Source organism: Semicossyphus pulcher, unplaced genomic scaffold, assembly GCF_022749685.1.
Source record: "Semicossyphus pulcher isolate SPU_LCO1_2020_fin unplaced genomic scaffold, fSemPul1.0.p SCAF_5, whole genome shotgun sequence".
Classification (NCBI taxonomy): domain Eukaryota; kingdom Metazoa; phylum Chordata; class Actinopteri; order Labriformes; family Labridae; genus Semicossyphus; species Semicossyphus pulcher.
In genome coordinates this window covers 4,951,940-4,979,620 of record NW_027211726.1, presented here as the reverse complement: position 1 = coordinate 4,979,620, position 27,681 = coordinate 4,951,940, and the positions used below count along the sequence as shown (strand labels likewise).

Genomic DNA, 27,681 nt, shown 5'->3' with positions numbered 1-27,681 from the left:
TTAGGTTGAGTCCTTCAGAAACATAGACACAAAATGGCCGACAGCGTGAATTGAAAGTAAGAAATGTAGGGTATTACATCAAATAAAATATGATATAGTGACTCTGTTGCTGTATCTATCACTGTGGTGTACATACATTTGTCATGTGCTTCCTCAAACCTCTGTGTTCAGCTAAGAAATACTATATATGTGTGTATGTGGATGTGCGTATGTGCCGAGAAGCTTTTGCATAACCAGTTCTGCACCATACCTCTGCAGCACCACGCTGCCGAGCTGGAAAGTCCCTTCTCTTCTTTCTTTCACTTTCTCTCTTTTTGTGTTTTTTGCTTGGTGTGGCATGACTCAGCCAAACCAGAGCCAAACCCAAGGTCTTGTGACTTACCGGCATTGAGAAAGAGAGAAGTAAGAATTTAATTGTACAGTGGAACTTGTTTTTATATATCTTTATATGTCTATATATCAATAAAACGATAATTGAATTAAAGCATTCTGCTTCCTTTTAGTTTTTCAGCTTCTGTTGTTTTTTCAGCAGTTTTCACTGTGATATTAATACATCTGTCACTCAGCCTGCCACAGGGTAAAAACTGGACTGTAAGCATGATGTTCTTTGATTTCTTCAGTGACATTTAGGAGTTTGTCTAAAGATCCCAATCAGAGAAACAATTAGTTGTTTTGGTTTACTTTGGTAGCCTTTAAAATTACACACATGGCTCACAATGGAGATACTCTTATATCATGTCCATTGAATTACAGGATATCGCTCCCTCCCACCTGGCCCTACAGAATATTTCAAATCAGGTTTTAACAGTATCAAAGGGCCGGCCTTCCTGCAAATATGCTGTGTTGAAAGAAGTATAGAAAATGTCTCTTACATTGATGCTTTTCTCAAGTAAAATACACAAACAGCAGAGTGAAAATAATCCTTCCTTAATACCACCTGAGTTAAAGTACAGAAGTGTCAGCAAAATGTTGAAGTATCAAAGTAAAATAACGGGAACTGACTTTTAATTATGTTGGACATTTTACATTGTTGATACAGTTCTTTAGAAATAATGTTTATTTAGCATTTTATTGTGAGGGGGCACAAGAACAGTTTTCAGAAATATCTGGTTCAATCTTGCACAGTGTATTTATTTTATTCTATTTTATAAACTGATTATGTTTTAAGGTTTTAATATAATTTCACTAATTACTATAATTGTACATAGAAATATAGTGCAGCAGTAAAGTATACAGTTGTATAAAATGGCAAATATGTTGATGTCCATTCATCCATAAAAATCTGGTATACTTCAGTGCAGAACTAGAGAGCACATCACTACAGAGTGTGTACTTCCCAGCATGACTGTGCATGACTCCAGGGCTTCTCTCCTACAGCTTCAGTAACTGAGTCATGAGAGCAGGAATCCCTGAACAAGATGTGCAACAGAATTAAAGTAAAAACGTTTAGACCTATTGTATATTTTATGTTGTATTCTCTGTTCAACCTGTTCAACCATCATAGAGGAACTAAACTGCACGTCAAAGATGAGTACAAGATTAACTTGACTAAAGCGTCTCTGTAATATAATACTTGCTTCTCTTCGCCTCTTTAAACCAAAAGTGATAAAGGAACTCATGCAGCATAAAGCACAACAGAAATGACACCGATGTAGCTTCTTTGTCGCTCATCATCTAGTTTTGTTTGACACGTTTGAAAAATGAGTTTGCCTGGAATAGAGCCGAATGAAACAATATAATTTAATAAGGTGAATAATATCCTGCAATAAAATAATAGCCATTATTGATCTTGGAGAATAAAGTGATTCAGGTTTATCACATGATAATATTGTAGATATCAGTGTAAGTTAAGCCAGGCCCTGTACTTTTATTGTTTTACAATCAGGTGATCCCCCTCTGTCTTCTTTGAGAATCCCCTAAATTCCCTGGGGAGTGTGACTATTGCAACATTGACTGCAGCACTCGTTTGTCGGATTAGTTCTGAAGCTAGAGCAGTTAGGTTGTGGTTTCCTCAGCTCATGATGAAGAAAAACCACCCAATAAAAAACACTCGAACAATTGTAATGCTGCGGGAAGTCCCGGCTTAGGACCAAAGGTAATACTTAAACGCTGATCTGATGTCTGTTTTTGACTCTGGGTCACAAAATAGGGCGAGCCGAAACTGATCTACTGTCAGCTAAAAAAGCCTTTACAACCCTGATGAGTGATAAAGCCTTTCAAGCAGTGTGATAGCGCCTCAGTTGGTTGTGTTTGGCATTTATACCAACAGCCATGTGATTTCTTGGAAACTGGGAGTTTGGCGGCTTGGTATACAGGGGGTTCCCTGCAGAAGGTTGAATTATTACCCGTGACTGCCATCTAGTGAGATAATCTTAACAGGGATTGAAAATCAACACATTAACCAGCACGGTTTGAGAGGGGGTTATATCAGTATTGTAATGTCTCAGTAATTTCAGCAACAGTGTAAGTATTGTGTTGTTGGAGCTCTGGTGTGTGAACAAGCTTGTAAGTGCAGACCATAGACTCTCTGTATACTGTCAATGGTGCAGGCAGGTAACAACAACAGCTGAAGCCATGGGATAACATGAATACAAACAAATAAAATCATCTGGTTAAAGGAACATTAAACACTATAAAGAAGACATTGCAGGTTTCAGCTCAAAGCCGTACAGTCAGATTCTCTCAGGATGTCAGGAGTCGGTAGCAGTGGAATCGTTCACTCTAAACACAGTTGTGATAAAGAGCATTAGCACCCCAAGCGCTTATCTAAGGCGTTTTCACCATGCTGAGTGGCAACCATGTGATTTCCTGTAACTCCTCAGTCTGGTAAATCGGCAACTGTGCAGGCTGCCAAAAGCCTTTTACAGAAGATACAGATGATAGATCTTGAGTGCCCCCAAGTGGGACAAAATAAGAACTGAAATAGCATAAAACACGACATAGTTGGATGTTGTTGAATCTTGGCAGTGCTTGCACAGCAACAAATATATCAACCTCTATAAACATGTCGTCATCAGATCCACCATTACAAACGAAGTATTGCTTAAACACACTTACCCTAGCCAGGGTCAACACATCCAAAAACAACAACCAGTTTAAAATGCCTTTATTGAATCAGGGCATTTCTCGAAAAAAAACCCTAGGAAGGCTAGGAAGAGTCGTGACTCAATAAAGGCATTTTAAATTAAATCCTTGTCTCAGTGCGAGTGTGCCTGGAGAAAGCCCAGTGGCTTCCCTCCTTCGCCAGTTAACTTTTAGCCTTCAAGAGCACCTGGCATTCACCTGGAGTTTAACAACTTGCACCTAGAATCCCTCTTTTTCTACAACAACCAGTTTGTTGGAGGTTAAAAGGAAAATCAGGGTTCTACAGATTAAAATGCAACGTAACCTGATGAGGCATAACTTTACTTCACTTATCACTTAACAGGATGTAAGTGTTTGTTTTATGTGTCTAGTGACTGATTGCCTGCCTTGTATAGCCTACCTGTTGTTTAACAGTAGGGCAGAGAACCAGGTGGTGTGTACACACTCTACAAGAAACCACAGGCTGGTAAGTGAGGTATGGCAGCTGTGAAGCCACAGGACCACATCATCTACAAAAACAGAAGTAACATGATCTCTACAGAGAACCTGTGGAGCATCTTTGCTCTCTTTTCTGTTACATTAGAGGATGTACATATTTTAAATAAATGTGACCGCTTGTACTTTTGTTATACATAAAGGTTTTTGTATCCAATATCTTTTTAAAAAATTGTCCACCATGAGGATCAGCCTCCCTGTATTTGTTTTTTGTTAAATAAAGAAAATCAAGGCCCAGACCTATTAGACCAAAGAAGCATATGTCAGAGTCTTTTTAGTGTTTTGAGGCATTTATTGTTATCATTTAAATATCATAGGTGAAAGAGTGAGAGTAAAATGGTGTTGGGACACACTCCTGTTGTAACAACTCAGATACATACTGCGCATGCACTACCATTTGGACCACTGGTATTCCCATCCATTCATTATCTGTACTGCTTATCCTGTTCAAGGTCGCGGGGGGAACCTATCCCAGCGAATGGCGGGTGGCACAATTTTAGAGTCACCAAATATATATATATATATATATGTATATATATATTTTCAATGGCATGTGATGTCAATTTGTAGAGGCTATATGGTGAGAAGTAATAACTGGTGGAACAAATTAAATATAAGTTAGTCTTTTACAATAAAAACACTGAAGTATCAGCAAACTCATGCCACAAACCTACTTACAGCTCTGATGCAGACTTAATTTGTGTTTTCTCAAGTTTCACATTGTGGCCACTAGATGGCGACACAAGACAACGTATTTCACTAAGCTGAAAGGTCAAAACCTGAAATGGTCAATAGATGGCACGAAAAGTAGTATTGAACCAGGGATCTTTTTACTGAATCAACACTTCACCGCTACACTAACACTAGCTCCTGTTGGTAATAAATGTTAAATGTGTTTTTTCTAATAGGATCATTTTATTTGTGCAGTATAATGTAACCCCTGACCTGTATGGTCTGGACAGATGTTCTTTCCTCAAGATGTTAATTAGGAGTAATCCCCAATCACAAGATCATCCTTAATGAAAAGTAATCTTAATTCCAGGACATGGTTTCAGATCATCTGTTTTCTTGGAAGTAGTATTTGACACTGTCTGCTAAATCCTGATGCAATCAACAGCAGGGTTGATGCACCTGGCTCGTGTTGTTTTAAATTTCTTTATCAATGGCTGAACAGAAATACAAATATAGCTCACCTACGTCTGAAATGTACAATACAGAAGATGACAGATTAAGAAAAATGTTATAGATACATAGTGTATGTCATTAACTACTATTTGATATCCCTATATCTAGCTACTTTACTTTTAAGTGTTTGTGGCTTTCTAACCCCAAAAGACAGAGATACTAAATGATTTAGGAAGGATTTAAGTTTTTGTCAAAAGCTTTGTTACAGGGATAACTCACAAGTAAGACATTCCTCAGATTTAAAGACATGAATTAGAACTGTATTTATCTTTTTAGAAGGAAGAAAATATGAAACTATTTCTTCCAAATTGTTTGATAAATGAATCCAAGCAAGGTAGACATGTGTAAAGAGTCACCTCCACTTGAGTTTAATCTCACTCGTGTAACTGCACGAATGAAAACACCTTTGAAGGGTTTCCTCCTTCAATGTTTTTCACATCGTTCTGTGGAAGAGATAAACAGGCGGGGAGAGGAGTCACAATGGAATAGCAAGTCACACTTCCACACCTGAGCCTGGCTGTTAGTGTGTACACACACACACACACACACACACACACACACACACACACACACACACACACACACACACACACACCTCCATCTCTCTTGTCAGTCTAGCACTTGCTTGTGTATTTCCCCTTTTCATGCTTTTTCCTGTTTTTTTCTTTACTGCCATAATGGATTTTGTTGTTATAAATATGCAGCATTTTGACCAAAGACAATAAACCACTACATTACATTTACATCCTTTTCACAAAACCACAAAGGCTCAGAGACATATGCTTAAAAAGAGATTACAAATAACCTGATCGCTTGAAATTTGCTGCAAACTTCACCACTTTTAAAAGAGCTACAAAAACCTGGTTTATTCTACAACAAACCTGCAATCATGTCGAGCTTTTAAATGTAATGTTTTTAATGTGTGCTTAATTGTATCTCGTTGTATTTAATGTATTTTCTTTCTTACTTTTCTGCTACTAACCTCTCAGTTTACTAAAAGCCCTTCTAGGGATGGGTGTTGCAAACTAGCAGACGCTATAAACACTAGGATGCTTGCATTGGATGGCTGTTTTCAGCTTGTCTTTGTATATTGTATCTGTCTCTGTCAAATAAACCAGAAATAAATAATAAAGGAATGGGAAACATTTTATGCTAAATCTATTTAATGTCAGGGGATTTTAACTGTGCCCTTATTAGGATTCTGTTGACCTGTAGCTGTTCTGAGTGATGCTCAGTTGCAAATGCAATCAAATCAGAGATACTTTGAAAAATACATTGCACATGCATAATACTCTGCGCACAGCATTTTGCACTTTTTTTAAATGGTTTACTCTCTTGCTCTCCAACAACCTTATGGAGGAGAAAGTCCACCTCCGTTCAGATGGAAATCACTTGTCCCTTAGTCTCTGTTCCCCTTTGAGAGTATAATGAAGTGTTCCCGCTCAGGTTCTCACATTTACAACTCATTTTGCATAACTGCATAATTAATCAGCAGTTGTTTTCCTTCACTCGCCTTCCTGAACCGGTGAGTTTTGGTTCTAAAGTTCAGAAAAACAGTAAAGATTTGATGCTCCATAAATTTGATGAAACTTTACATTTATAATTGTCTTTTTTGTAAGATACACTTTGTCTAACAATAGCAAAAAAAAAACGTGTTGTACACAATCAACTCGTTAATGAGTTTTACAAAGGGACACTCAATGAACTGATTTTTGCCTCTTGCGTGGTACATAATTGCTCTTTCTGTGATTTACAGTAAATCACCACTGTTCTACAAATGCAAACACAACATACAGTAATGTCCCTATTTTGAAAGGAAGCAATTTGAGCGACAGAGAGAGAGAGAGAGAGACAGAGAGAGAGAGAGAGAGAGCGTTTGTAGTGCATGACAGAGAAAGAACCCAGCTGATGAGTCAGAGGAGGCTGATTCTGATGTAATCCACCAACCCCTCCCTACCGCCAATTCCCCAGCCTACATGGCCGTTTCTGGATTTTAAAGTCAGAGTCTGTTTTCACACAATCAATAGCAACATAACATAGCATATAGTACATTTTATTTGGTAACAGATCTGTCAGGTCATTACTTTTTATTTTAATTTTAAAAAGATAAAAGGATTTATTGATTTTTCTGTAGATGATGAGCAATGAATGATGAAATAAATTGCTCAAACAATACAGTGATGTGTGCATTTGTTTCTGTAGGACAACATAATACATACCAGATATAAAAAGAAACTACATGTCAGTATACTCTAAATAAAATCAAATAATACAACATGATATAGGATATAATCAAATTAAAGTTCAATACTCAAATAAACAAAATGTGTATGATCTAGTTTTCAACCAATAAGTTACTGGTTGATTTTAATTTTGGTTGATGTTAAACATTAAACATCAACTTTGCCCATAATCATATTTTGTCATTTGAGATACACATTATTTACAAAGAGAAACAACGAAAAGGGAGGTAGGGAGGTTTTACATGTAATTTGACAAGGAGTCACAGGACTACAATGGATTCCCTGATGTTTGACCTCACTGGTTCTTGGATTAAAGTTTTGAGATTACACCAGTTTTTGGTTTATTAGAAATGTTTGCTGAGGCTTTCATTATTTCCCGAAGGAAATCACACTGTGGTAGACTACCCTGCATTCAACTTTTGACCACATGGCTGATGTTGGGTCATCCTACTATGTCCCCTGTTAGTAATGTAATAGATAGATAGTAATTCAATAGTCAGATTAAGACTATTGTATTCTAAAAAGCCCATTGTGTCAGAGCAACTGTAATGCCCGAATCCCCCCCGGTGATTAATACAGTATTTCTGATTCTGATTCTATTTCTTATACAGCATGAAGCACTGAAACTGAGTGGTGTGAATGTCTCATTCTCAGTGCTTAATCTGGAAACCAGCAGTAGTCAGCTCTTTTGCAGCTGAATCCAACCTTCTATCCAGGGGATACACTCAAATCACTGCGTCGATCATATATGAAACGGGAAACTGGTCTTAGATCAGCTACTTGGGTTCTCAGTGCATCGTTGTCAAATGCGTCTTGCAGGCATGGACGCATGCGCAATGCTTCGTGTTGCAACAGACAGAGGAGATCGAGAGCCACCGTCATCCGGAGAAAACAGACATTTCAAAGCCCTTTGAGACAAACTGAGAAACAACACATGAGCTGTAACGGATTATCACAATCATAATTGGATTTAAATAGAAGATTTGGGAAGATAGATTTGGGAAATAACACAATAAATAGCACCTAAATCGTTTTTGTCACGTGGTCAACCCTGACCAATTGGAGCAAGCCATATCCAGCGGAAAGAATGCTCTTTGTTCGTGAATTTTGGTCGCTTTATCCCCAAATCTGGGTCTGATACTTCGAAGAAATCACAGGATTTGGACACGGAGGGGACGTTTTTTATCGGAGGAACGTGATATACATACGTGTTATTGCCTTTATTTGGAATGCCACGTGTTCATTTTTTGATAAACAGCTGCGCTCAGGCTTATCTTGTCACATGACTCCCCTCCCCCACCCAGCTCAGGGAATGGGGGAAGAAGGCGGACATGTTTGAGGGAAATGTGTTGGTAAAAAAGTATCGAGATGGAAGACAAGAAGATAATCTGAAGAACGGTTTCGCATTATTTGAGGATTTACCTGTCGACATTTGTATTTATTTTCATTTAAGGTTTTTATGTCCTACTTTGCAATTATTTATTTCTTTGACTTTTGGATTATTTAACTTTCCTTTTGAACTTAAGTTAATTAGTTTTTTCGGGACAAACTTGTCAAAACTTTAGCTACATTTGATTTTGGTTGGATCCATTGTTAGTTTCCATAGCTTATTTGAGTGACATTGTAGGGAATTTGTAACCTTGGTGTGGGGGATGGGTGCATGTGGTTAGGTAACCGTTTCGAGCAGTTGTCTAATTTAGAGATCGCTTTTAAAAATTGGAATTCTGAGGATTTAGCCTTACTCGGTAATGTACGTAATCGTATATTTGATAAAGAAATGTAGTTCTATCTTTTTTTAGACCTGTTAAATACAAAAATACAAGCATGACATTTGTATTTTTTAAACTAAATAAGATCACCCCATTTTCGACATGTCCGTATGCATAGTTGTCTAAGTATTTTATTTACTCGCGTACGGGGGAAAACAGATTTTACTTTTATCAAATGCAGGGTGAGGCCAGTGTAAAACTGCTGTGTCATTCAGTGGGTATTGGTAGTTCTTACGACCCTGCTTTGGTGTGGTCTTTATTTTTTAATGAGTTGCACTTAATAAAGAGGCTACGTTTTCAGTTATTTAGTCAGTTAGAATTGTAAGCACGAACTACCTTACTGGGCTACTTCTTTGCGGTTTGTGAACCATGGAGGCCTTGTTTGGCTTTTGTTCTCAAGATGGCCTTCATAAGCAGCGAAATAACGCTACTCAAATCATTTGTGTTTAAGCGCGGGCTTTGTAGCGTGCTCTAAGTTTAGCTAGGTGGTTAAGTGTACCTTCTGTAAAGAATTCTGAAGATAATACTCGGTGTCATTGTACTTAAAAATGGCGGCTGTGTGTCTTCTCTGAAAGACAGAAATGCGGATATTCTGGTAAGTAGAGAGCTCGTGGGGACAGGCATTTGGCTCTTGAGGGATGCGCGTGACCTGGTAGAAGAACCAATAGGCTTCTTGGTATTCGCCCTGGAAGCCCGCGTTACAACCGTATTGACCAATCCCTGCCTCCGCGTTGCACATGTTGACGTAATGCAATATGATAAGGAGAAGGGTGGCTTCGCTTCCCTTGTATTTTGTACAGGATTCTAACGAGGGACAAGTTGCAGATTGTATGTCTGTAATACTGAACAGCCTAGCCCAATAGTGATTTCCAATTTCCTTGACGGACCCCAAAACTTGCGTATAGGTTGGCCCGATAGGTTGTCCGCTAAGCCTTAGGATCTAGGGGTGTGGTGACTTTGACGGGCACTTTGAGCAGCGAATAGAAACTCCGAGGGCGTGGACAGCTTGAGGAGGTCTATCCAATAGGGTGAATGGTCTGTCTATATAAGAACGGGTGCGATAGCTTAGTCGCCATTTCAACGAAGCAGATCAAAGGATTTCGCTGTGGCGGGGAGCCGGGAAACCCTCGAACAGAGACGGATCCAGGTCTGAGCCTAGCTAAAAACAGAATCCGGATCCATCCTGATGGATATGGCTGTTAACCCGCACCTTGACAGGTATCTACCGGTATAATTGACTCTCAGCTACCCACCAGAGGGAATATTATAAACGTTTCTCATATTTTTTTTCAAAATATCGTTGCTGGCATCCTGTGTTTGCTGTAATACCAGTGGAAGAGATAAGTGGACACTGGATGTGCTTAACGAGGACGTTCATTTCGCCGTTACAGTGATAGAAGCGAAATCAATGTTAAGGAAATGAACAGTTTGAGTTGTAACAAGCTGCGACTGTTGTTCGTTCTACGCCGGCGCCATCTTCGGAGCGCCTTTGCCGTTGGCCGCTCTCTCCCGCTGCCTGGCAGTTGGTGCTATCATTGCTAGCATTAGCTTCATACACTGAACCCCCTTCTGTCTAACAATTACTCGATCACTCATTCGAAATCAAATCGGCTAATGTAATGGTATGCGTATTGTAATCAAACGTTTAATTCTTCATCAGATTAGATTTAAGTGAATTTAATGTGTGTGTTTGGGTGACTGGCTAAACCAACGAATATGGGCTAACTGAGGGTTACGTTGATGACACTAAAAAGGCACAGAGGCAGTCAGCCCGGCACTGATGCGTGTTTCGTTATGTTGTTATTGTTGCCGTGTAATGAATGGTCAGGGGTTGTTTTGATTTCTGGTATTTCGGCATTGCTGCGCAAAGGGTAACGCAGGATATCCATGTGTGTGGGGTGTTTCATTTGGTTGCCTGGTTACGTAGCCCAGTGTCACTCAACCCGAGCTAAGTAGCGTTAGCAACTCTAAAGTTAACTCACGAACTCGGCTCTGTTATTCTAAAATTAATATGGTAACGCAACATCACTGTACTTAAAGTATAAACGTTCCCCTGTTTTTTGTTTATTTTTTGATTACCCATACCTAATATTATTCATTTATTTTTTCATCCGACTTACAGCTGACATAAACATGTCTGTTTAGTGTTGTTAATATTATGTACATGGTTACTTTCCTTTCAAATAATAAAGTACACTAACTGTCAAATGTGTTTCCAAAAGTTGTATCATTCAAAATGCTTTACTATAAATGAATGAAGTAGCCCTGCTGCAGGAAATTAATTTAATTGAGTAGTTTTGATAACACTGTAGGTTGGACAAGGCAAAACTCTTGTACAGGTAGTTGATGGATTTTTCAATGTGTTTTACAACTGAGTTCATTTGTGGTGTAAATGATAACCATAGGCTAATACTAAATTTAGTTGCATCAGTTACTTCAGTATCACTTTAACAGAAAATATGCAGACAAAACCATTGATATCTAAACTTACATTGCAGTCAAGCAGGCTTCGCTAATAATACAATTGGACAACAAATGTCTGGTGTTTTGGTTTCCAGCAGATGACCCTGAAGGTCTTGTGTGCCTGGCTGTGCTGACCACATGTAGCAAATTTAATCAACTATTGTGGGCAATATGTGCTGCTCAGAGTTTGAACTTTTTTAGAATCGATGAGAAGCAGTACTAATAGTGAATATAGTGTAAATGTGGCAGAATTTGTTTAACACAGGCCTGTTGTACTTTGTTGCATATGACTGCCACAGTATCGCAACAGATGTTTAGAGCAATACTGGTGAGATATAGTGAGAAACAGCCTTTGTTTCATATTAAACATTTGATGAATGATAAAATAATGAAAGACTGTTCTACACATTTTTAGTCCTTAAATGCTGCAACACTGGTGGTTTACTTGTAGAGGTGCTGGAAGCGTTATGCAGTGTTTATAAAGGTGTGTAAAAAATATAAGCAATCAAATGCTACAGATGGGTTGTCAGGAACTCCCTGGCAGAGCTACTGTACCGACATCTCAAGTCAGCCATTGACTCAGTCACTCTGTATAGAATACAGTGTTGCTTGCCTGCCCTATGAAAAGTACCCATTAACCCTCCAAGTTGCACTGCCCACAGCCCCAGGGCTACTTTTAATGTGACAAGTGGATGTGGGCAACACAACAGGGTGTCTATACTTAAACATTAGAGATGGTATGGAGTGACTGGAAGTAATTGTGTTTGAGACAATATTAATTCCCAATTTGTGGACTTTGAAAACAGCCCAATCAGTACAGTAACAGTTTCCTCAACAGGGAAATTGGGGTTGAGTATCTGTGTGCAGTTGGTGAGATAGACATAGAAAGGAGCAAGTGGTAATGACGCCTGACTTCCAGGAACCAGGAGCGCGGTTTTGGTAGGACTATATCAAACCTCAGAGACTTACTAAGTGACATTCAGAATGTGTTATTGACTGTGCATACCTTGTGAAGGCAATTGACTTTATACCATTTGCTTGTGAGTGAGTAGTAGGGTAAGCAGGATTAATTAGTGCGATGGGATAACATGTAATGTCATCATAATAAAATAATGTAATCATATTTATTCCAGGAGGAACAAAATACTTAAATATTAAATAACACTGGGAGAAAAAAAATTCAGAAATTGTTTTAAATTAAACAAATTTGTTTGCATGGCACAGTTGATAAAAAGCAGAGGAATGTGTGCATACTCCAAATATAGAGGCCACAAATGAATTCTGTCTTCTGTCGTGTCTCTATTTAAGTTGATGCAAATGCAGGAAGTGTACCTGGCCTTAATAGACTGGCTAGTTTATAACCAATAATCAGACAGGAAAATAGTTTGGCTCTCTAAAGTCATTAATTTACTGATTTTGTTTAACTGTGTTCAATACAGAAGACTAATGATTATCTTTATATGCTAAGCTGATGTTGGTCTTGCAATCATTCCAAGAGCTTAAGTCAAATAGTGAATTGGTCTTTTAACTGCTCTTTACAGCTCCCATGTCGGGGTTGAAGTTGGCATAATGGGAGTCACAACGATGGAACAGAGTTCTGGCACAGCTGGCAAACGCATCCGAAAACCTTCACTGCTCTATGAGGGCTTTGAGAGTCCTGGGATGCCCCCCCTTAATCAGATGGCTTATTTGGGACCCCCTCAGCCCCCGGTGAAAGACCCCAGCCGCCAGGGAAGGATGACCAACCAAATTCAGTTTCTACAGAAAGTCCTGCTGAAGTCTTTGTGGAGGCACCACTTTGCCTGGCCCTTCCATGAACCTGTAGATGCAGTCAAGCTCAGCCTGCCTGTGAGTGTGTTGAGAAATTTGACAGTATCTCTGTCTAGGGGAGACCCTCACCCCCCCTCCACCACTTATAGGAAGTATTTTTCTTGTCCTGAAAGTGTCTCTGTCTCCCTGCAGGACTATCATAAGATCATCAAAACTCCCATGGACATGGGCACGATTAAGAAGAGACTGGAAAATAGTTACTACCGCAGTGCCAGCGAGTGCATGCAGGACTTCAACACCATGTTCACAAATTGCTACATTTATAACAAGGTAAGAGTTTTTTCAGTGTTTCTGATAAAATGCAGGCCTAAGACATCCTGGCTTAATCTGATGCAAAAGTGGAGCCGTCACAATTTAAATTGCAGTTTTTTTATGAACATTTTGGAACCTTCCAGGTTTACTTATTGTATTTTTGTGTGTTTTCAACTGAACTTTCTGCTGTTTAACCATTTTGTCCAAACTTGTTCTCTGCAGCCTACAGACGACATAGTACTCATGGCCCAGTCTCTGGAGAAGGCATTCCTACAGAAAGTGGCCCAGATGCCTCAGGAGGAGGAAGAGCTGCCTCCTCCTGCTCCCCGGAGTAAACCAGGCAAACCTGGCAGAAAAGGAAGAGGTAATGCAGGTGAGCACTGGCAACAAGTGGGCTGTGACACATACACAACATGCCTATAATGCAAATGCCCACACATTTTTTTATGTGCAGAAATCTTTTTACTGAATAATATTTTTCTGAACCACCCCTATCCTTACCCTCTTTCTCCTAGTCTCTGGAGGAGTGACAACAGCTCATCAGGTCCCCGCTGTCTCTCAGTCAGCCTACTCACCTCCCACCCCAGAAACTCCTGACTCAATCCTCTCCACGCCCCCTCAAACACTTTTGACCAAGACCATGCCCCCTTCCCTTCCAGTTGAACAAAGTATCCCCACCATTACGGGTCTGCCTCCCACACAGCCCACCACGAAGGTAACCGTTAACAGTTTCCTTTTTGATTTATGTAGCAAGAATTGGACAGTATTATGAATCAAGTTAACAAAGACCACAAACTAAACACCAATCTCTTCTTTTGTTTTCTTTTAAACTTCAGAAAAAAGGTGTGAAGAGGAAAGCAGACACAACAACCCCAACCACCGTAGCCATGCCTATCATGAGCACAATGGGTGTCAGCGGCATCAGCCTGGGTATGGGTGGTGGGCATGACTCCCCGCTCACCCTCACTTCTTTGGGGGTGGACCACAACTCCAGCCTGGGGATGAATCAAGGCCTTAGCCTGAGCCAGGGAATGGGAATGGGCATGGGCATGGGCATGGGCATGGGAATGGGAATGGGCATGGGCATGGGTATGGGCTGTGGAACAGTGATGATGGGAACCAAAGCAGCAGCAGGGGCCAGGAGAGGAGTTAGTGGACGACCCATTAAGCCTCCTAAGAAGGACTTACCAGATTCCATGATTCCAGCGCCAGTGCGCCGCAGCAAGCTGAGCCCCCAGCTACGCTACTGCAATGGGGTCTTAAAGGAGCTGCTGTCAAAAAAGCATGCAGCGTATGCCTGGCCATTCTACAAACCTGTTGATGCTTCCACGCTTGGTCTTCATGATTACCACGACATCATTAAGCAGCCAATGGACCTCAGCACCATCAAGGTACTTGCCTACACACAGCTTTAACATTTGTTGTTGCAGAGGAGCAGGATGTTATCTTTTCTCAAATTCAGCAGTAAAAAAGGGCATCTTTTCATTATTGTGGTATTCTTTAATGGTGATGCATACAATATTTGAATTAAATCCTTCTCCCTCATTTTTAGCGTAAGATGGACGGCAGAGAGTATCGCGACTCTCAGCAATTTTCTGCTGATGTTAGACTGATGTTCTCCAACTGCTACAAGTACAACCCTCCTGATCATGATGTGGTGTCCATGGCCAGAAAACTGCAGGTAATGTGCTTTTATTTTGATTAGGCAAAGTTTAGTTATTATAATTTTTCCTCTTTTCTTCATTGTCATCACAAATGCTCTTTTTTTAAAATTGTCTTTTAGGATGTCTTTGAGTTCTGCTTTGCTAAGATGCCAGACGAGCCTCCAGCACCCCCTAGCTCCTCATCTTCCTCCTCCTCCTCTTCGTCATCATCAGAGAGTGAGCTCAGCAGTGAAAGTGAGGAGAGCGAGAGCAGCCCCAGCTCAGACTCTGAGGAGGAGAGGGCAAACCGACTGGCAGAGCTGCAGGAACAGGTTTGTATTCCAGTGAATGCAGACACGTGTGAGCTGGAAAACAGATATTGATAAAGATGTTTAAATACAAATCTAGCATTCCATTGACTTATCAGCCTTTCTTCTGCCTTCAGCTTAAAGCCGTACACGAGCAGCTCACTGCACTCTCCCAGGGCCCCATCGTCAAACCCAAGAAGAAGAAAGAGAAGAAGGACAAGAAAAAGAAGAAAAAGGTAGAAAAAGAAAAGCATCGGAGGATAGAGGAAGAGCTGCCGCCTATTAAACCTGTGAAGGCCCCCAAGATAACCAAAACTCCTAAAACCAAGACTAACCGAGGACCGGCCTGTCCTGTAATGCCGATTAAGAAGGCACCAAGCAAGAAAAACAACAAGAGCAAGTGAGTACTGACACCTGTTGGACAATGTTAGTACTAAAGTATGTGGTGTGCTTTGTATTTTCAAATACGAAAGGGCCTCTCTCTGGCACTAAGTCAGCCAGGTTTTCACATGTTTAAAGTTTAAAAAAAAAAGGAACTTTTAATGCAGATTGTGAGTTTAAATATGCCATCATCTTTAAACACGCTCCTTCTTTCCGATATCCTATCAGATCCAAAAAGGCTGGCATGACGTTCAGCATGCCTCAGCCCCCCATCGATCCAATAGTGAGCCATTTTGACTCTGATGAGGAGGAGGAGACGGCACCCATGTCGTACGATGAGAAGCGTCAACTCAGTCTCGACATCAACAAGCTGCCCGGTGAGAAGCTGGGCCGCGTTGTTTACATCATCCAGTCCCGTGAGCCCTCGCTCCGAGACACCAACCCAGAGGAGATTGAGATCGACTTTGAGACGCTGAAGCCATCAACTCTGCGGGAGCTCGAGAGATATGTCATGACATGTCTGAGGAAGAAACCTCGAAAGCCATACGGTTAGTAAAATGCATAGGTCCGATTTGTTATCAGTCAGCAGTTAATCAAAAATGTGAAACATAAATCTTGACTTTACTGACGTTTCACGAGTGATATGGTCTTTGGGATTTGTGCCCTCACACAAACAAACACAGGGTATAACCACAGTAGCTCTGAGCTTTACTGCTGGTTATTCATTTTTGCTACACAAAGCATTTCCGCGTAGCAGCAGCTGAAGTCCATGCAGTGCAGTAACACCATCTCATTGATATTGTTCCTCCTCTATTTGAATGCAGCAAGTAAAAACAACATTGCCGGCAAGTCCAGGGAAGAGCTAGCTCTGGAGAAACAACTGGAGCTGGAGAGAAGGCTGATGGATGTCAGTGGTCAGCTCAACTCCGGAAAGAAGCCTCCCAAGACCAAACGTAAGCCCTTCCATACTGATGTCTTCAAGAGGACAGTGTTAGGGGTGGAAACCATTAAATGTTTGTATTAATTGCGAGTGTCCAGACATTCAGAAATAAGGTGGAAGATGAGGGTTCTGTCAGAAAGCTCAACATGTTGTATACAAATCACTTTTTCTGAGAACAGTCATACATTTAAAGATGTAATACTGATTCTGAGTCCAAAGGATCTTCAAGCTCTTTATTTTTAATGTAAATATACGAATGTGCTTGTCTAATCTAAGGAGACATTAAGATGCATATGTATGTTGAGTTCTCCTTAAAGTAGGTGCTGAATGATCAAACCAAATGATCTTTATTTTAATTTGTTTTGTTTTTTTCAGCAGAGAAACCCGCAACAGAGCAGCACACACAGCCGTCACGTCTCAGCGCCAGTAGCTCCTCCTCAGACTCATCTTCGTCCTCCTCCTCCTCCTCATCCTCAGACACAAGTGACTCAGACTCGGGCTGAGAGGAGAGGGTTTTCTGTGTGAAAGGGTCGCTCAAGGGCCCAAAGCATTTGCTTCCCAATGATTGGACTAAACTGCAGCAGAGCAACGACGATGGAGCCGCAGGACGGATCGGACGAGAGCAGCACTGGGCAGAACTGGTCCGACATAAGTGTTAAACCAGGAAAGAGAGAGATGGGGCTTTCCCTGCGCTCGGCTCATTCATCCAGTCCTGTCCTGGACACAGAAGAGCTGAGGACGGATTGAAAGGAGGAGGAGACTCATTGTAAAGTCCTGCCTTTCTCTGGAGAAATGGCCTTTGTTGGGCAGAGCGAGGGATGCTCCATCTCCTGCAAAACAAAGAAGAGAGGCATGCGTTGGAGGGTTAAGGGTGCTAGAACCAGAATCTGTCTTATTTCTGGACATAATTTCCCCTCTTTCCGTGCTCCCTGTCTTTATGCTGTATAGTTAAAGTGTACAGTTGTATAAATATCTATTTTCTTTTATAAAGAAGCATTTTATGGAGCTAATTTATTCCCTCATTCTGGGATAGACTGGTGTGGGCGAAGGTGTGTTTTATTTTTGTTTAGTTTTTTTCTTGAGTGACAGAGGGTCGAGGGGAAAAACGTGTGTGTGTGTGTATGTGTTGGTGGAATTGTGTGCGTGTGTGTATATCCGTATGAATGTGTCATGTATGCATGCACATGTGTGAGTGCAAGATCCAGCACCACAAGTGCGGCCTTGTGATGTTCCTCATAGTTTTGACGCAGGCGTTGAAAATCAGTCTGCACGCAGAAGCACCTTGGTTCATAGAATACAGAATGCATGCAATACAGAGGACTGACAAACATCCGCATACTCCTGTACTACTTTACTGCATCCTTATGTACTCATGTACTTGTTTTAAAGGGTTGGCCACTTGTACAGAAATGTGACATAGTTACACAATAGTTTATACATAAATGTTTCTGTCCCCATGTGTGCTGTCTTTTTTTTCATCCATTTCTCTGTAAACATGTTTTGCGTTTTCTCTTCTTGTGACCAATCTGCTAATAAATTGTGAGGACGTGTGTTGTCCGCTCACCTGTGCCCAAATTACATCTTGGTTCTTTTGATTTCTTTTGGTGTTCAGGTCTGTTTCACAAGTCACCAAAACGTCACAGTAGACCTGAGTATTTCAAGTCGCAAGGAAAACCATTCTGCTTACATGTATCTTTTTATTTACACAGGTGGATTACTTGGGTTGATTTTCCCATGGTGCATCACTTCTTTAACATCATGGCATCACAAGAAAAAACGCTTTGTCTTTTAAACTATTTGGCCTTTGCGATCTATGGCAGCTGAGAGTTTGTTTCCTGTTTTTAACAGAGTTCTGTTCAAGATTAAGTTTACATATTTGTATGATTAAGACATGAGTAGAACATGGTTGGGGAAGTTGGAAGGGAAAGCGTTTCTGTTTCAATATCTTTAAGAAAAGAAATGTGGCTGGTGTAAACTTTAAAGTGGCAGTTAAATTTCAGGATCCAGCAGCCACTTTTACCAGTAGATTTATGAAGATGGTTTAATGTTGTGAGTAATAAAAATGCACTGTTTGTTGGGTGGAACTACTAAACAATTTTGTGATTTAGTTGAGGTGTGTATAATTTTTTTCTTTTACAATCGCCTTTGGCCTGAGATTGGAGTATTGTATGCTTAATACTGATTATTTATTTAGAAAAAAATGGAGATAATTTTTTCATAATGAGAGTAATCAAAAGCTTTTAAGTGGAATTCTGCTTTATGAAATATGCACAGACTAACTGTCAGGATTGTAGAAGTGTACATATTTTACAGTCTCAGTCTTGGAGCATGCTTTTGTTTTTTCTTTAGTAACTTTTAGACAAGACTTTTATCTGTTCAGCAGAGATTTTTCTGTCGGCTACTGTTCTAAAACAAAATACTCAAGAGTTGTCAGTCTTACTTTTCTGAAGTTTTTCAGAAATCGAAACGCCTCTGTACTTGACTCCATCTTTTCATCTGAATTTCTGTACATAAATAAACGGAGACATGTTCATCTTTTCACAGACTGGGAGGATATTTTGTTACACATTATGCCATTTTAGGATTGCACTGCTCATTCAAGTCCAGGAACAAGGGAAATATTCAGTTTGTTACTCAAAGGGATGCAGCATTCGTGATTTGGCCAAGTTTGTGGTGGCCGGCGTGAAATGCCTTTTCTTTCACTTAAATATATAATTATAAACTTTTAAATAAATAATTGAATACATTTTTAAAACGTATAACATGATGGAGAGTTGTTAATTTACTGACATAGCAGGAAACACTTGTGTTCATTTTTATGCATTACACATTATGTATTACACAGATGCATAATACAATGACAATGTATTTATCAATACAGTTTATCGTGGGAATAACTACTTGAAAATGTAATTCATAAATAATAATATAATATATGAATTGGCCCTTAGTAATATTGCTGACATACGCAGACATGTTGCAGTGCCCTTTTGCCACATATACTGTATGTAAAAGTACTGTATAAACACATCTCTGCTATGAGCACAGTGTGCAGTGTACAAACTACATTTTAGAAGTTTATATGACTTTCATCATATTTTCAGTTCACTTTGTCTCACATTCCAGCAGATAGGGTATATAGATGAAGCAAATTTGAAAGTAACTAAGCAACAGGATCAGTGCTTGGCAAAGACAGCAGAGTTCTCTCCTGTTCTAGAGAAAAATACAGCAGAGTAAAGTCACTGGGGGTTTGAATGACAGCTACTTTACAGCCATTGTTCTGCTCTTTGTAATTTGTAAATAACTGACTAAATTTTGTGCCATTGTAACCTCCCAATGAAATACAAAAATAAATTTAAAAAAGACTAATGATGAATGAAACTTGTCCTTACAACAAAATTCACAATGAAATTGTATAAAATAACTATAATAAAAGACTCACCCCAATAGTTATCTTATGACTAAATATGCAATATAAAAATGTGCAAATGTGCATATAGATAGATCATAGATGTGTGTCAAATGACTTAATCAGAGAAAAACGTTGTTTTGGTTAATAGCCTACATTATCCATCGAAATCAGTTTTTACAATTTAGATTAATCAATTATATCAACTATTCCTGCTCAAAAAACACTCTCGACTCATTAATATTTGTAAATTGGGTATCTTTGAAATGCTTGAAACTGATAAGTGCGCTTATTTTATCCCTGAATCAGCACCGTAATATCTAGCTTTCCCAGGATGTAGTTTAACTTAAGTATACATGTTTTTGTTTTTTCAACTAGGCAACTTGGTGACCGAACGTTGTTATAGCTATTTTATTGATTTATAATTTGTAATCTTAGGGTTATAATAAGGTAATCCGTTAATACATGTATCTGTTATTCAGAAAACATTTATTTTGTGTTGACCGGAAGTAATCTTTTACTATGTGCCCATCTTTACATTTGCGAGACTAAAGCATAAATAAGGAGTGGAGCTGAGGGAGTCTTAATACATACACTGCCCTCTTGTGGTTGACGGACGTTACTGCACAAACGTCGAGTCAGAAATCAGTAAATACTTCACACAAAGTAAAAAATTCCGTAATGTTTGCGGTTTAACCCAGCTTTTTAAATGATATTCCTTCTCAATTAAGTCTTCACAATGTCAGCGGATGAAGTTTGAGTATAATCATTCGTTTGTCTGTCCCCGTTGTGGCCACAGTGAGCAGTTACAGCCGCTCGGTCAAACACAAGGTGGTAAATCCATATCACTACTTCATCTCCACTTTGTACTCTTGAAATACAAAATAAATAAATAAATAAATAATTAACTGTTTAAAAATGTGTTAATAAAAAAAAAATCTGGTTTGAGACATTATATATTGACTATTCGCCGTCTGGCTAACTAAGCTCATAGTACTGTAAACTACTGTAGAAGTTAATTAATTAATATATGCACAAAGCAGCTGTCTTTGAAATTTTGAAACAAAAAATAAATATTTAAAGTAAAGGTAAAAACTATAGGCTATATAAATAAAAACGTACAGATTTGTTAATTTACTCGACAAGTTAGTCTTGATTTTTAGCCAAGGCCTGTACAGCATTTACATTATAAACAAGATATGTATGCCCTCTAGTGGTCACAACAAGTAACCACAACGGCACTACTATAAAGCTAAACATAATCACATAGTTTTACTTCCGGTCCCCGCTATCAAAATAAAACCCTTTCTTCGCGAGAGTAGGTTTTTATGCTCACAAACATGCTCTTGGTTGAGAAATATTTACAAATTGTTTTCAAATTGCTTGAAATTAAGTAGTGAGCTAATTTTATCCCTCATACAGACCCACCCTGTCTACTTATTCAAGGATTGACTTCTTCACCTCCTGGTCAACACGATTCTTAAACGGGTATGAGAACGGGTATTTTGGCTCCCTTTAACGGACAGACAAAGAACTACAATAACGCGGTTAAAACATCATGGCGGTCGAAATACGCGTACACTCTTCCGACCACCAACTCGTTAGTCAGACACAATAACATGACCTTTGAGGAAAACGTCATTTTCAAACTTTTACTTCAAATAAATAACGTATAAAGAATTTGTGACCTTCTTGGTAAAAACTGAGCAACATGTAAGTTAGTTAAGTCCTCCAGAGCAGTTAGTAAACTTCTGACCTGTGCCTTAAGCTGGTAAGTGAAGATTACCAAATCAAATTTGAATGACTTCGTTTTAATAACAGAATTTCTCGTTATTTGGTAATATTACTGTACATACTACTACATATTTACATTGGCGAATGTTTAATCGTGTGCCCTCTAGCAGCCTCAGCGAAGAACTACACCTGTTGCATCAAGTTAGACACAATAGCATAGTAATACTTCCGGTGAAGCCTATTAAAATAAAACTTATTAAATAAACGGGCGAGAGAGAAGGCTCTGTTAATGCTGTTGGGGTTTTTCACAGCTGTTTTTTGTATGTTTCACTTTTTAAAAATATCACAGAGCATTTTAATAATTGACTGTTTGCAAACGACTTTCTTATATTTTCTTGGATAACTCCCTTACAAGAAAAACTACCTACCCATCTATGGTCTCTTGGCGCCATCTAGTGGAATATCCGAAATCTACAACAACACCGCCAAGAAAAAAAGCATCATGGCGGCTGCCACAAGGCTAATATCAAGGTTGACACTGGTCACTGGTAAGTTTATATTTCACCATGAATCGTTTAGTGTATAGAGAGGTGATTACAGAGACACATTTGAGTTGCTGTTTCTCTTCCAAGATGTTGCGTTTGAAGACGTGCGTTTGTCAGTAAACTCAATCAGTTTGCCATATCAAACTTACTAGCTAAGTAGCTTCTGATTTGTACATTTCTTCGTCAATAAAACTTGCGGAAAATGAAATATATAGATATATATCTTAGGCCTTTTTATTATTTTATTTACAACCTCACTTCTACCCATGATATTAAAAAAGTAGTATCTGACGAATTTCGATTCTTTTAATGGAGACTGGGGGTAAAACTGCATTTTATTTTGGCTCTAGTCACATAGCTATCAATAAGCCTGCAACGATTTCTTTAATTGATTGATCAGTTTCTGCATTAGTTGTTCTTTCTACGAAATGACACAAAATAGCAGAACGTGTAAAAGCACACATCATTTCTAGAGCAGATGAATAATAATTGTACACTGAGGCCTGAACGTTGGGCTGATCAAATGGAAAATGAAGCTGCAAGAATAACTTAGCTTCCTGTCCTGGGTGTCCTTCATTGACCTTCGTTCTATCAGATACATCCAGGGAATAACCTCTGGCACACGCAGTTTTCCCTCTGTAGTGTTTTTGTCGAAACAGGCTGTCAGATGCCACTCAGGTGACTCTATGTTGCTCTCTTCCCACCCAGGAGGAGGCAGTGGGATTGGGCGAGCTGTGTGTCAGCGCTTCGCCTCTGAGGGCGCCTCCGTTGTGGTCGCTGACATAAGCGAGGAGTCGGCGTATAATACCCTGGAGAGCCTGCAGAATGACCTCAGAGGACAGGGTCACATGGCGGCTGTGGTGGATGTGTCATCCAAAGAGAGTGTGAAGAAGCTGGTCACAACTATACAGGTGTGTGTGTTACAGACATTCAAGACAGTCATTTAAGCCATAATCAGCAACATTATTGGTGAAAAGGGTACTTTTTGTTCACTCACTGTATGTCAGCATACTAAAGGGGTTATTCCACATTCATGTTTGATGTGAATGTTTTGTTCCTCTGCAGACTCATTACTTTCAACCTCCCTCTGTGTGTGTGAACGCAGCAGGCATCACTCAGGACGACTTCCTGCTCAGCATGGAGGAGGATCAGTTCGACAGAGTCATCCAGGTCAACCTGAAGGTATGAGCCATCACAGGAAGACAGTTTAGTGGGATATCCAGTTCTTTTCAAAGCTAACAGATTAACTTTAGAGGAAGACATCGGCACCTGTCAGCAGTCCGACTGCTGACCAATCACATCGCTGGATTCTAGATTCCTCCAGAATCCTGACAGGGTCAGACGCATTGATTTAACAACGAGTAATGAGGAGCAGTAGATATTCGTATCGATCAGTAGAATCATGGTGGTGTTCCCACCATTTCAACTCTGGTTGTAAAACTTTTAATAAACACAGTCAACGTTTTTGGCACTACACTTACAAATGATTCAAAGTTGCCTCATGTCTTTTTGAGCCGCAGTGATGGACTAAGAATGAAAGAGCATGGACATCTGAATCCAAAGAAACTTTGTCCAATCAAAACGTTCCTTTTATCAATCGTTTAATTGGGCAACGTTTCTTTTGATTCAGATGTCCATGCTCTTTCATTCTTCTTCCATCACTGCGGCGCAGAAAAGCATGAGGCGACTTTGTGATGAGAATCAGACATGAGAAAATATACTCTCCTTTGTCTTAATTTAGTTGCAGGATTCTTGCGATATTTTGTCCACACTGTTGAATTTACTTGTTGGAGTCGCTTTGGTTTAAGGGAAATACATTTAATGTAATGACTAAAAATGCAACATATAAAATCAGACTTCACTGGACATTAACTTCCATTATCTTCTCATGTCTCCTCTTTGGCAGCGAAAACAGTCCTACTATGCGTTTAAATTGTTTTAAATCATAATTGTTTGTTCATCGTCAGACTAAATCACCCAAATCTCTCTTCTACGCTACACTTACTACATGCATCATATTTGAATATTCAGAAATTATTTATAGCATTCTTACAGCTTTTTATTCTCTTCTAGTTTTGTGATTGAAATTATGTAAACAACAAACACAACGAGATAGTCAATTCTGTTTTTCTCCTCTTAATGATGTTTTGAATGATCAAATGGTAATCAACGTTTATTGTTGGATTATTAGAAAAGTCAGAATATAGACAAATGTTTTCCCCTTTTAAATCTTAATCAGAACAAGTTTGTAAGTATAAGTATGTAACCTCATGTAAGGTGTTTGACTCCGGTTTAACAGCTAAAATACATTTTAGAGATCAAAGATTCCTTGAATATAACATGAAGACAGACAGCCCTGCTTCAGCCTGCATCTCTGTCTGTCTGTAAACAATGCAAAGTAACTACAGACCAGAGAACAGAACCGAGTGAGGTGATGTACTGATTCAGGTTTCCTCCTGTGTCTCTTCCAGGGCTCCTTCTTGGTCACTCAGGCCGTTGCTCAGGCTCTGGTGGCCTGTGGGGCACCCAAAGGATCCATCGTCACTGTGGGCAGCATCGTGGGAAAGGTGAGGTACCAGCAGGCGTAATGTTTCTATCTGACAGTTTAAATATTCAGCTGAAGTTTTTATCTGAAAGGGTGTAGATATAACTGTGAAAGTCTGATTGTTCTTCTGATCTTCAGACTGGACTTTTCTTTAGAGTCCAAAGGGACCAAATAAAAGGAGTCAGATCCAAAAAATGAAAACTTGTGACTTAATCATGTTACACAAATAATATAATATTTTAAAAGGATTGTTTTGTTAAACCTTTCTGATCAACATATTTCCAAAAACATAAAGTACAAGAATAAACCGGCATAAATCCATCAAGATCATATTTTCATTCTCAAACACACAATGAATGCTACGAAAGCCACAAATAAAAGGATGTGATGCGTGAGGTGTAATCCTCTGTGGAAGTCGATCTTTACTTTATTCAGTGTGTCCTCGTGTCTGTGTGTTTCATGTTTGTAGGTGGGAAACCTCGGACAGGCAAATTACGCTGCCTCTAAAGCTGGAGTGGAGGGTTTAACCAGGACGGCAGCCAAAGAGCTCAGCAGGTGAGAAGAGCCTGAAGTCTCGGTGAAACATTAATAAACAAACAACGCTGATTTCAGTGTTTGGAGTAAAAGCTGCATTTGCTTCTGCTTTCTCTGTCCCTCCAGGTTTGGGATTCGGTGTAATTGTGTCCTGCCCGGTTTTATATCGACTCCCATGACGGAGAAAGTTCCAGAGAAGGTTATTAGCAAGGTACAGCACACACTTATACACGCGCACACAAACACAGGGAGGTAAAGACAGATTTATAAACACTTCATGTCTCAGGAGTGAAATCCTGTATCAGGTTTTAAACTGCTGTTGTGTCAAATATGAACTTTACATAATCGATGTAGGCTTGTAGGAATTTTCCGACTCCTGAATATAATCCAGTTTATACAACTTTTAAAATGTTGTGCTGTTAATAACATTTTGAACATTTAAGTTAAAGATATAATATAATCTCAGTATTACAGACTGGGTGTCTGTGGTGACATTCACGGAAAAAATCTCAAGCGGCGCCCAGTTAGTGACGTGTTTTCCATCAGCCAGCAGTGGTTGGTCTGCCAGAGAGGGTAGGCGGAGCTAAGCGGCTGCTTTTCTGGTCTCCGGTCTGCAAGTGTCGCGAGGAAACAGTAATCTACTATGGCTCAACAAACAAAGAAAAGATGGATGACTACAGATACAACTTCAACAATAAGTGAAAATGCAAAGAAAAAGAAACAAACTCGACGCTCAGATGAAGCAAACAGTCTGAAAAGGAAAGCGACCGTCAGCCAGGAAAATCAAGAGTTACAACCGGAGCCAACCGTCGATGTCAGGTTATCTGGGACGTATGCACCCGCAATTGCCTTGTATCGCCATAAGGTGTTGCCAAATACAACGAAACTGAGAACTTACCCATAATTGTGATTTCAGCTCGGAGGCAACATGAAACTTTTAGTAAACGTACTTCACACAACATATAAACTTAAATGCAGTTATGCCTTCTACAAATAACACAACATATAACCTTTTTCTACAGAGCACTTTGAAAACATGATGATTGTATAGTAAAACATTAAAGGGCAATTCCTGTATTTGTTTCAACCTGGGCCTATTTTGACATATTTTTTGGTTGAAGTGACTAGTTGTTCAGAAAAGTTTTGGAATTGCTCAATTAGATTGCTTCAGTTGTTGCCACTAAATGGGCTGTAAAGGCTGCAACTTAATCCTCGAGGGCACATGCAGTAACCTTTGCATTTTGTTTATGTTTCTGGAAAGGCAGGTTGCTGTTGAACATTTTCAAGTATTATTCTTTTATGAATGTTTGAGCAGCAGGAATTAATCTGTTTTTTGGGAGCGGCTGCAGAAGCAGCAAATCAAACCAAGATCTTCTGCGTAAATAAATATTACAAGGTGTGAGTTGGAAGGGTTTTTTAGTTTTTGTGAAGTTGGTTAGACCGACCCTTTATTCTAGCTGACAAACAAAAAGGAACCTCGATAGAAAATCCTCTTTGTGTTTCAGATGAAGTCCTTGGTGCCTCTGGGAAGAATGGGGGAGCCTGCAGGTCAGTGAGGACGCATGTTCTACATCACTCTGATCGGGTTTCACTGCAGACATTCATTATCATTTCATAGAAATTCTTAAAGGACTGGATGTTCTAATCATAGCTCCCAACAACACTTTAATCCAAAACGTTCACATCCCGGATTTCTTTTTGCATCTCCTACAGCGATACCAACAAAAACATTTTCCTGTGAAATACAAAATGCTCCTTCCTTACTTAATTTCTCCTCCACACATTTTCTCCTTGTCATCTCCCTTCAGCTTTTGTTGTCTTCAGTGAAATTAAGAATTGGATTGTTCTGTCACTTTAAATGTGTCAGACATCCTCAGTTTCCCCGTCCTTATCACCTCTTTGTCCTCTTGCTGTCCTCCCCCAGAGGTTGCTGACGTTTGTGCCTTTCTAGCTTCAGACGACTCTCGCTACATCACAGGAGCCAGCATCGAAGTGACAGGTAAGGTTTGATTAAATTCTCTGCGACCATAAAAACATTATTTTGATTGTTTTTAAATTGGACATTTATTTGTAATATACAGATACAAATATTTTCAAAATCACATTTTAAAGGTTGAGTTTTAAAAGCCGACTTGCGTCTTTGTCAGGTGGACTTTTCATTGGCTAAAGCATCTGAAGATCAATGGGAGGCCAGTTCCTTCATCGTAAATATAATGGATAAAGAATGTATATTTACTCTTTAGTCATGATTGCTGCTGATCACTTATCAATCTGATTGTAAACATGTACTATATAGTGTAAAGCCACTTTTTGTGCCAATA

General features: G+C 39.5%; 2 protein-coding genes across 7 annotated transcripts; both read left to right on the top strand.

Moving 5' to 3' along the window:
• The first annotated feature begins 7,858 nt into the window (after window positions 1–7,858).
• On the top strand, window positions 7,859–19,138 carry brd2a (bromodomain containing 2a). 6 transcript variants are annotated; one of them, XM_069680864.1, is made up of 12 exons: window positions 7,859–8,460; window positions 12,781–13,087; window positions 13,202–13,339; window positions 13,544–13,685; window positions 13,837–14,036; window positions 14,158–14,712; window positions 14,874–15,002; window positions 15,105–15,296; window positions 15,410–15,672; window positions 15,882–16,201; window positions 16,478–16,606; window positions 16,969–19,138. In XM_069680864.1, the coding sequence occupies exons 1-12, from the start codon at window positions 8,339–8,341 to the stop codon at window positions 17,094–17,096; spliced, it is 2,625 nt and encodes an 874-aa protein (XP_069536965.1). In that variant the 5' UTR covers window positions 7,859–8,338; the 3' UTR covers window positions 17,097–19,138. The 6 variants fall into 6 exon arrangements, with proteins under 6 accessions (XP_069536965.1, XP_069536964.1, XP_069536963.1 ...); XM_069680863.1 differs by having other exon boundaries at window positions 13,544–13,694; window positions 16,972–19,138; XM_069680862.1 differs by having other exon boundaries at window positions 13,544–13,694.
• Window positions 19,139–22,206: 3,068 nt separating this feature from the next.
• Window positions 22,207–27,681, top strand: hsd17b8 (hydroxysteroid (17-beta) dehydrogenase 8). Its single transcript, XM_069681806.1, has 9 exons — window positions 22,207–22,284; window positions 22,990–23,192; window positions 23,347–23,463; window positions 24,753–24,848; window positions 25,296–25,381; window positions 25,487–25,571; window positions 26,866–26,908; window positions 27,285–27,359; window positions 27,508–27,681. Exons 1-9 carry the CDS (start codon window positions 22,239–22,241, stop codon window positions 27,525–27,527), a joined length of 771 nt encoding a protein of 256 aa, XP_069537907.1. The 5' UTR covers window positions 22,207–22,238; the 3' UTR covers window positions 27,528–27,681.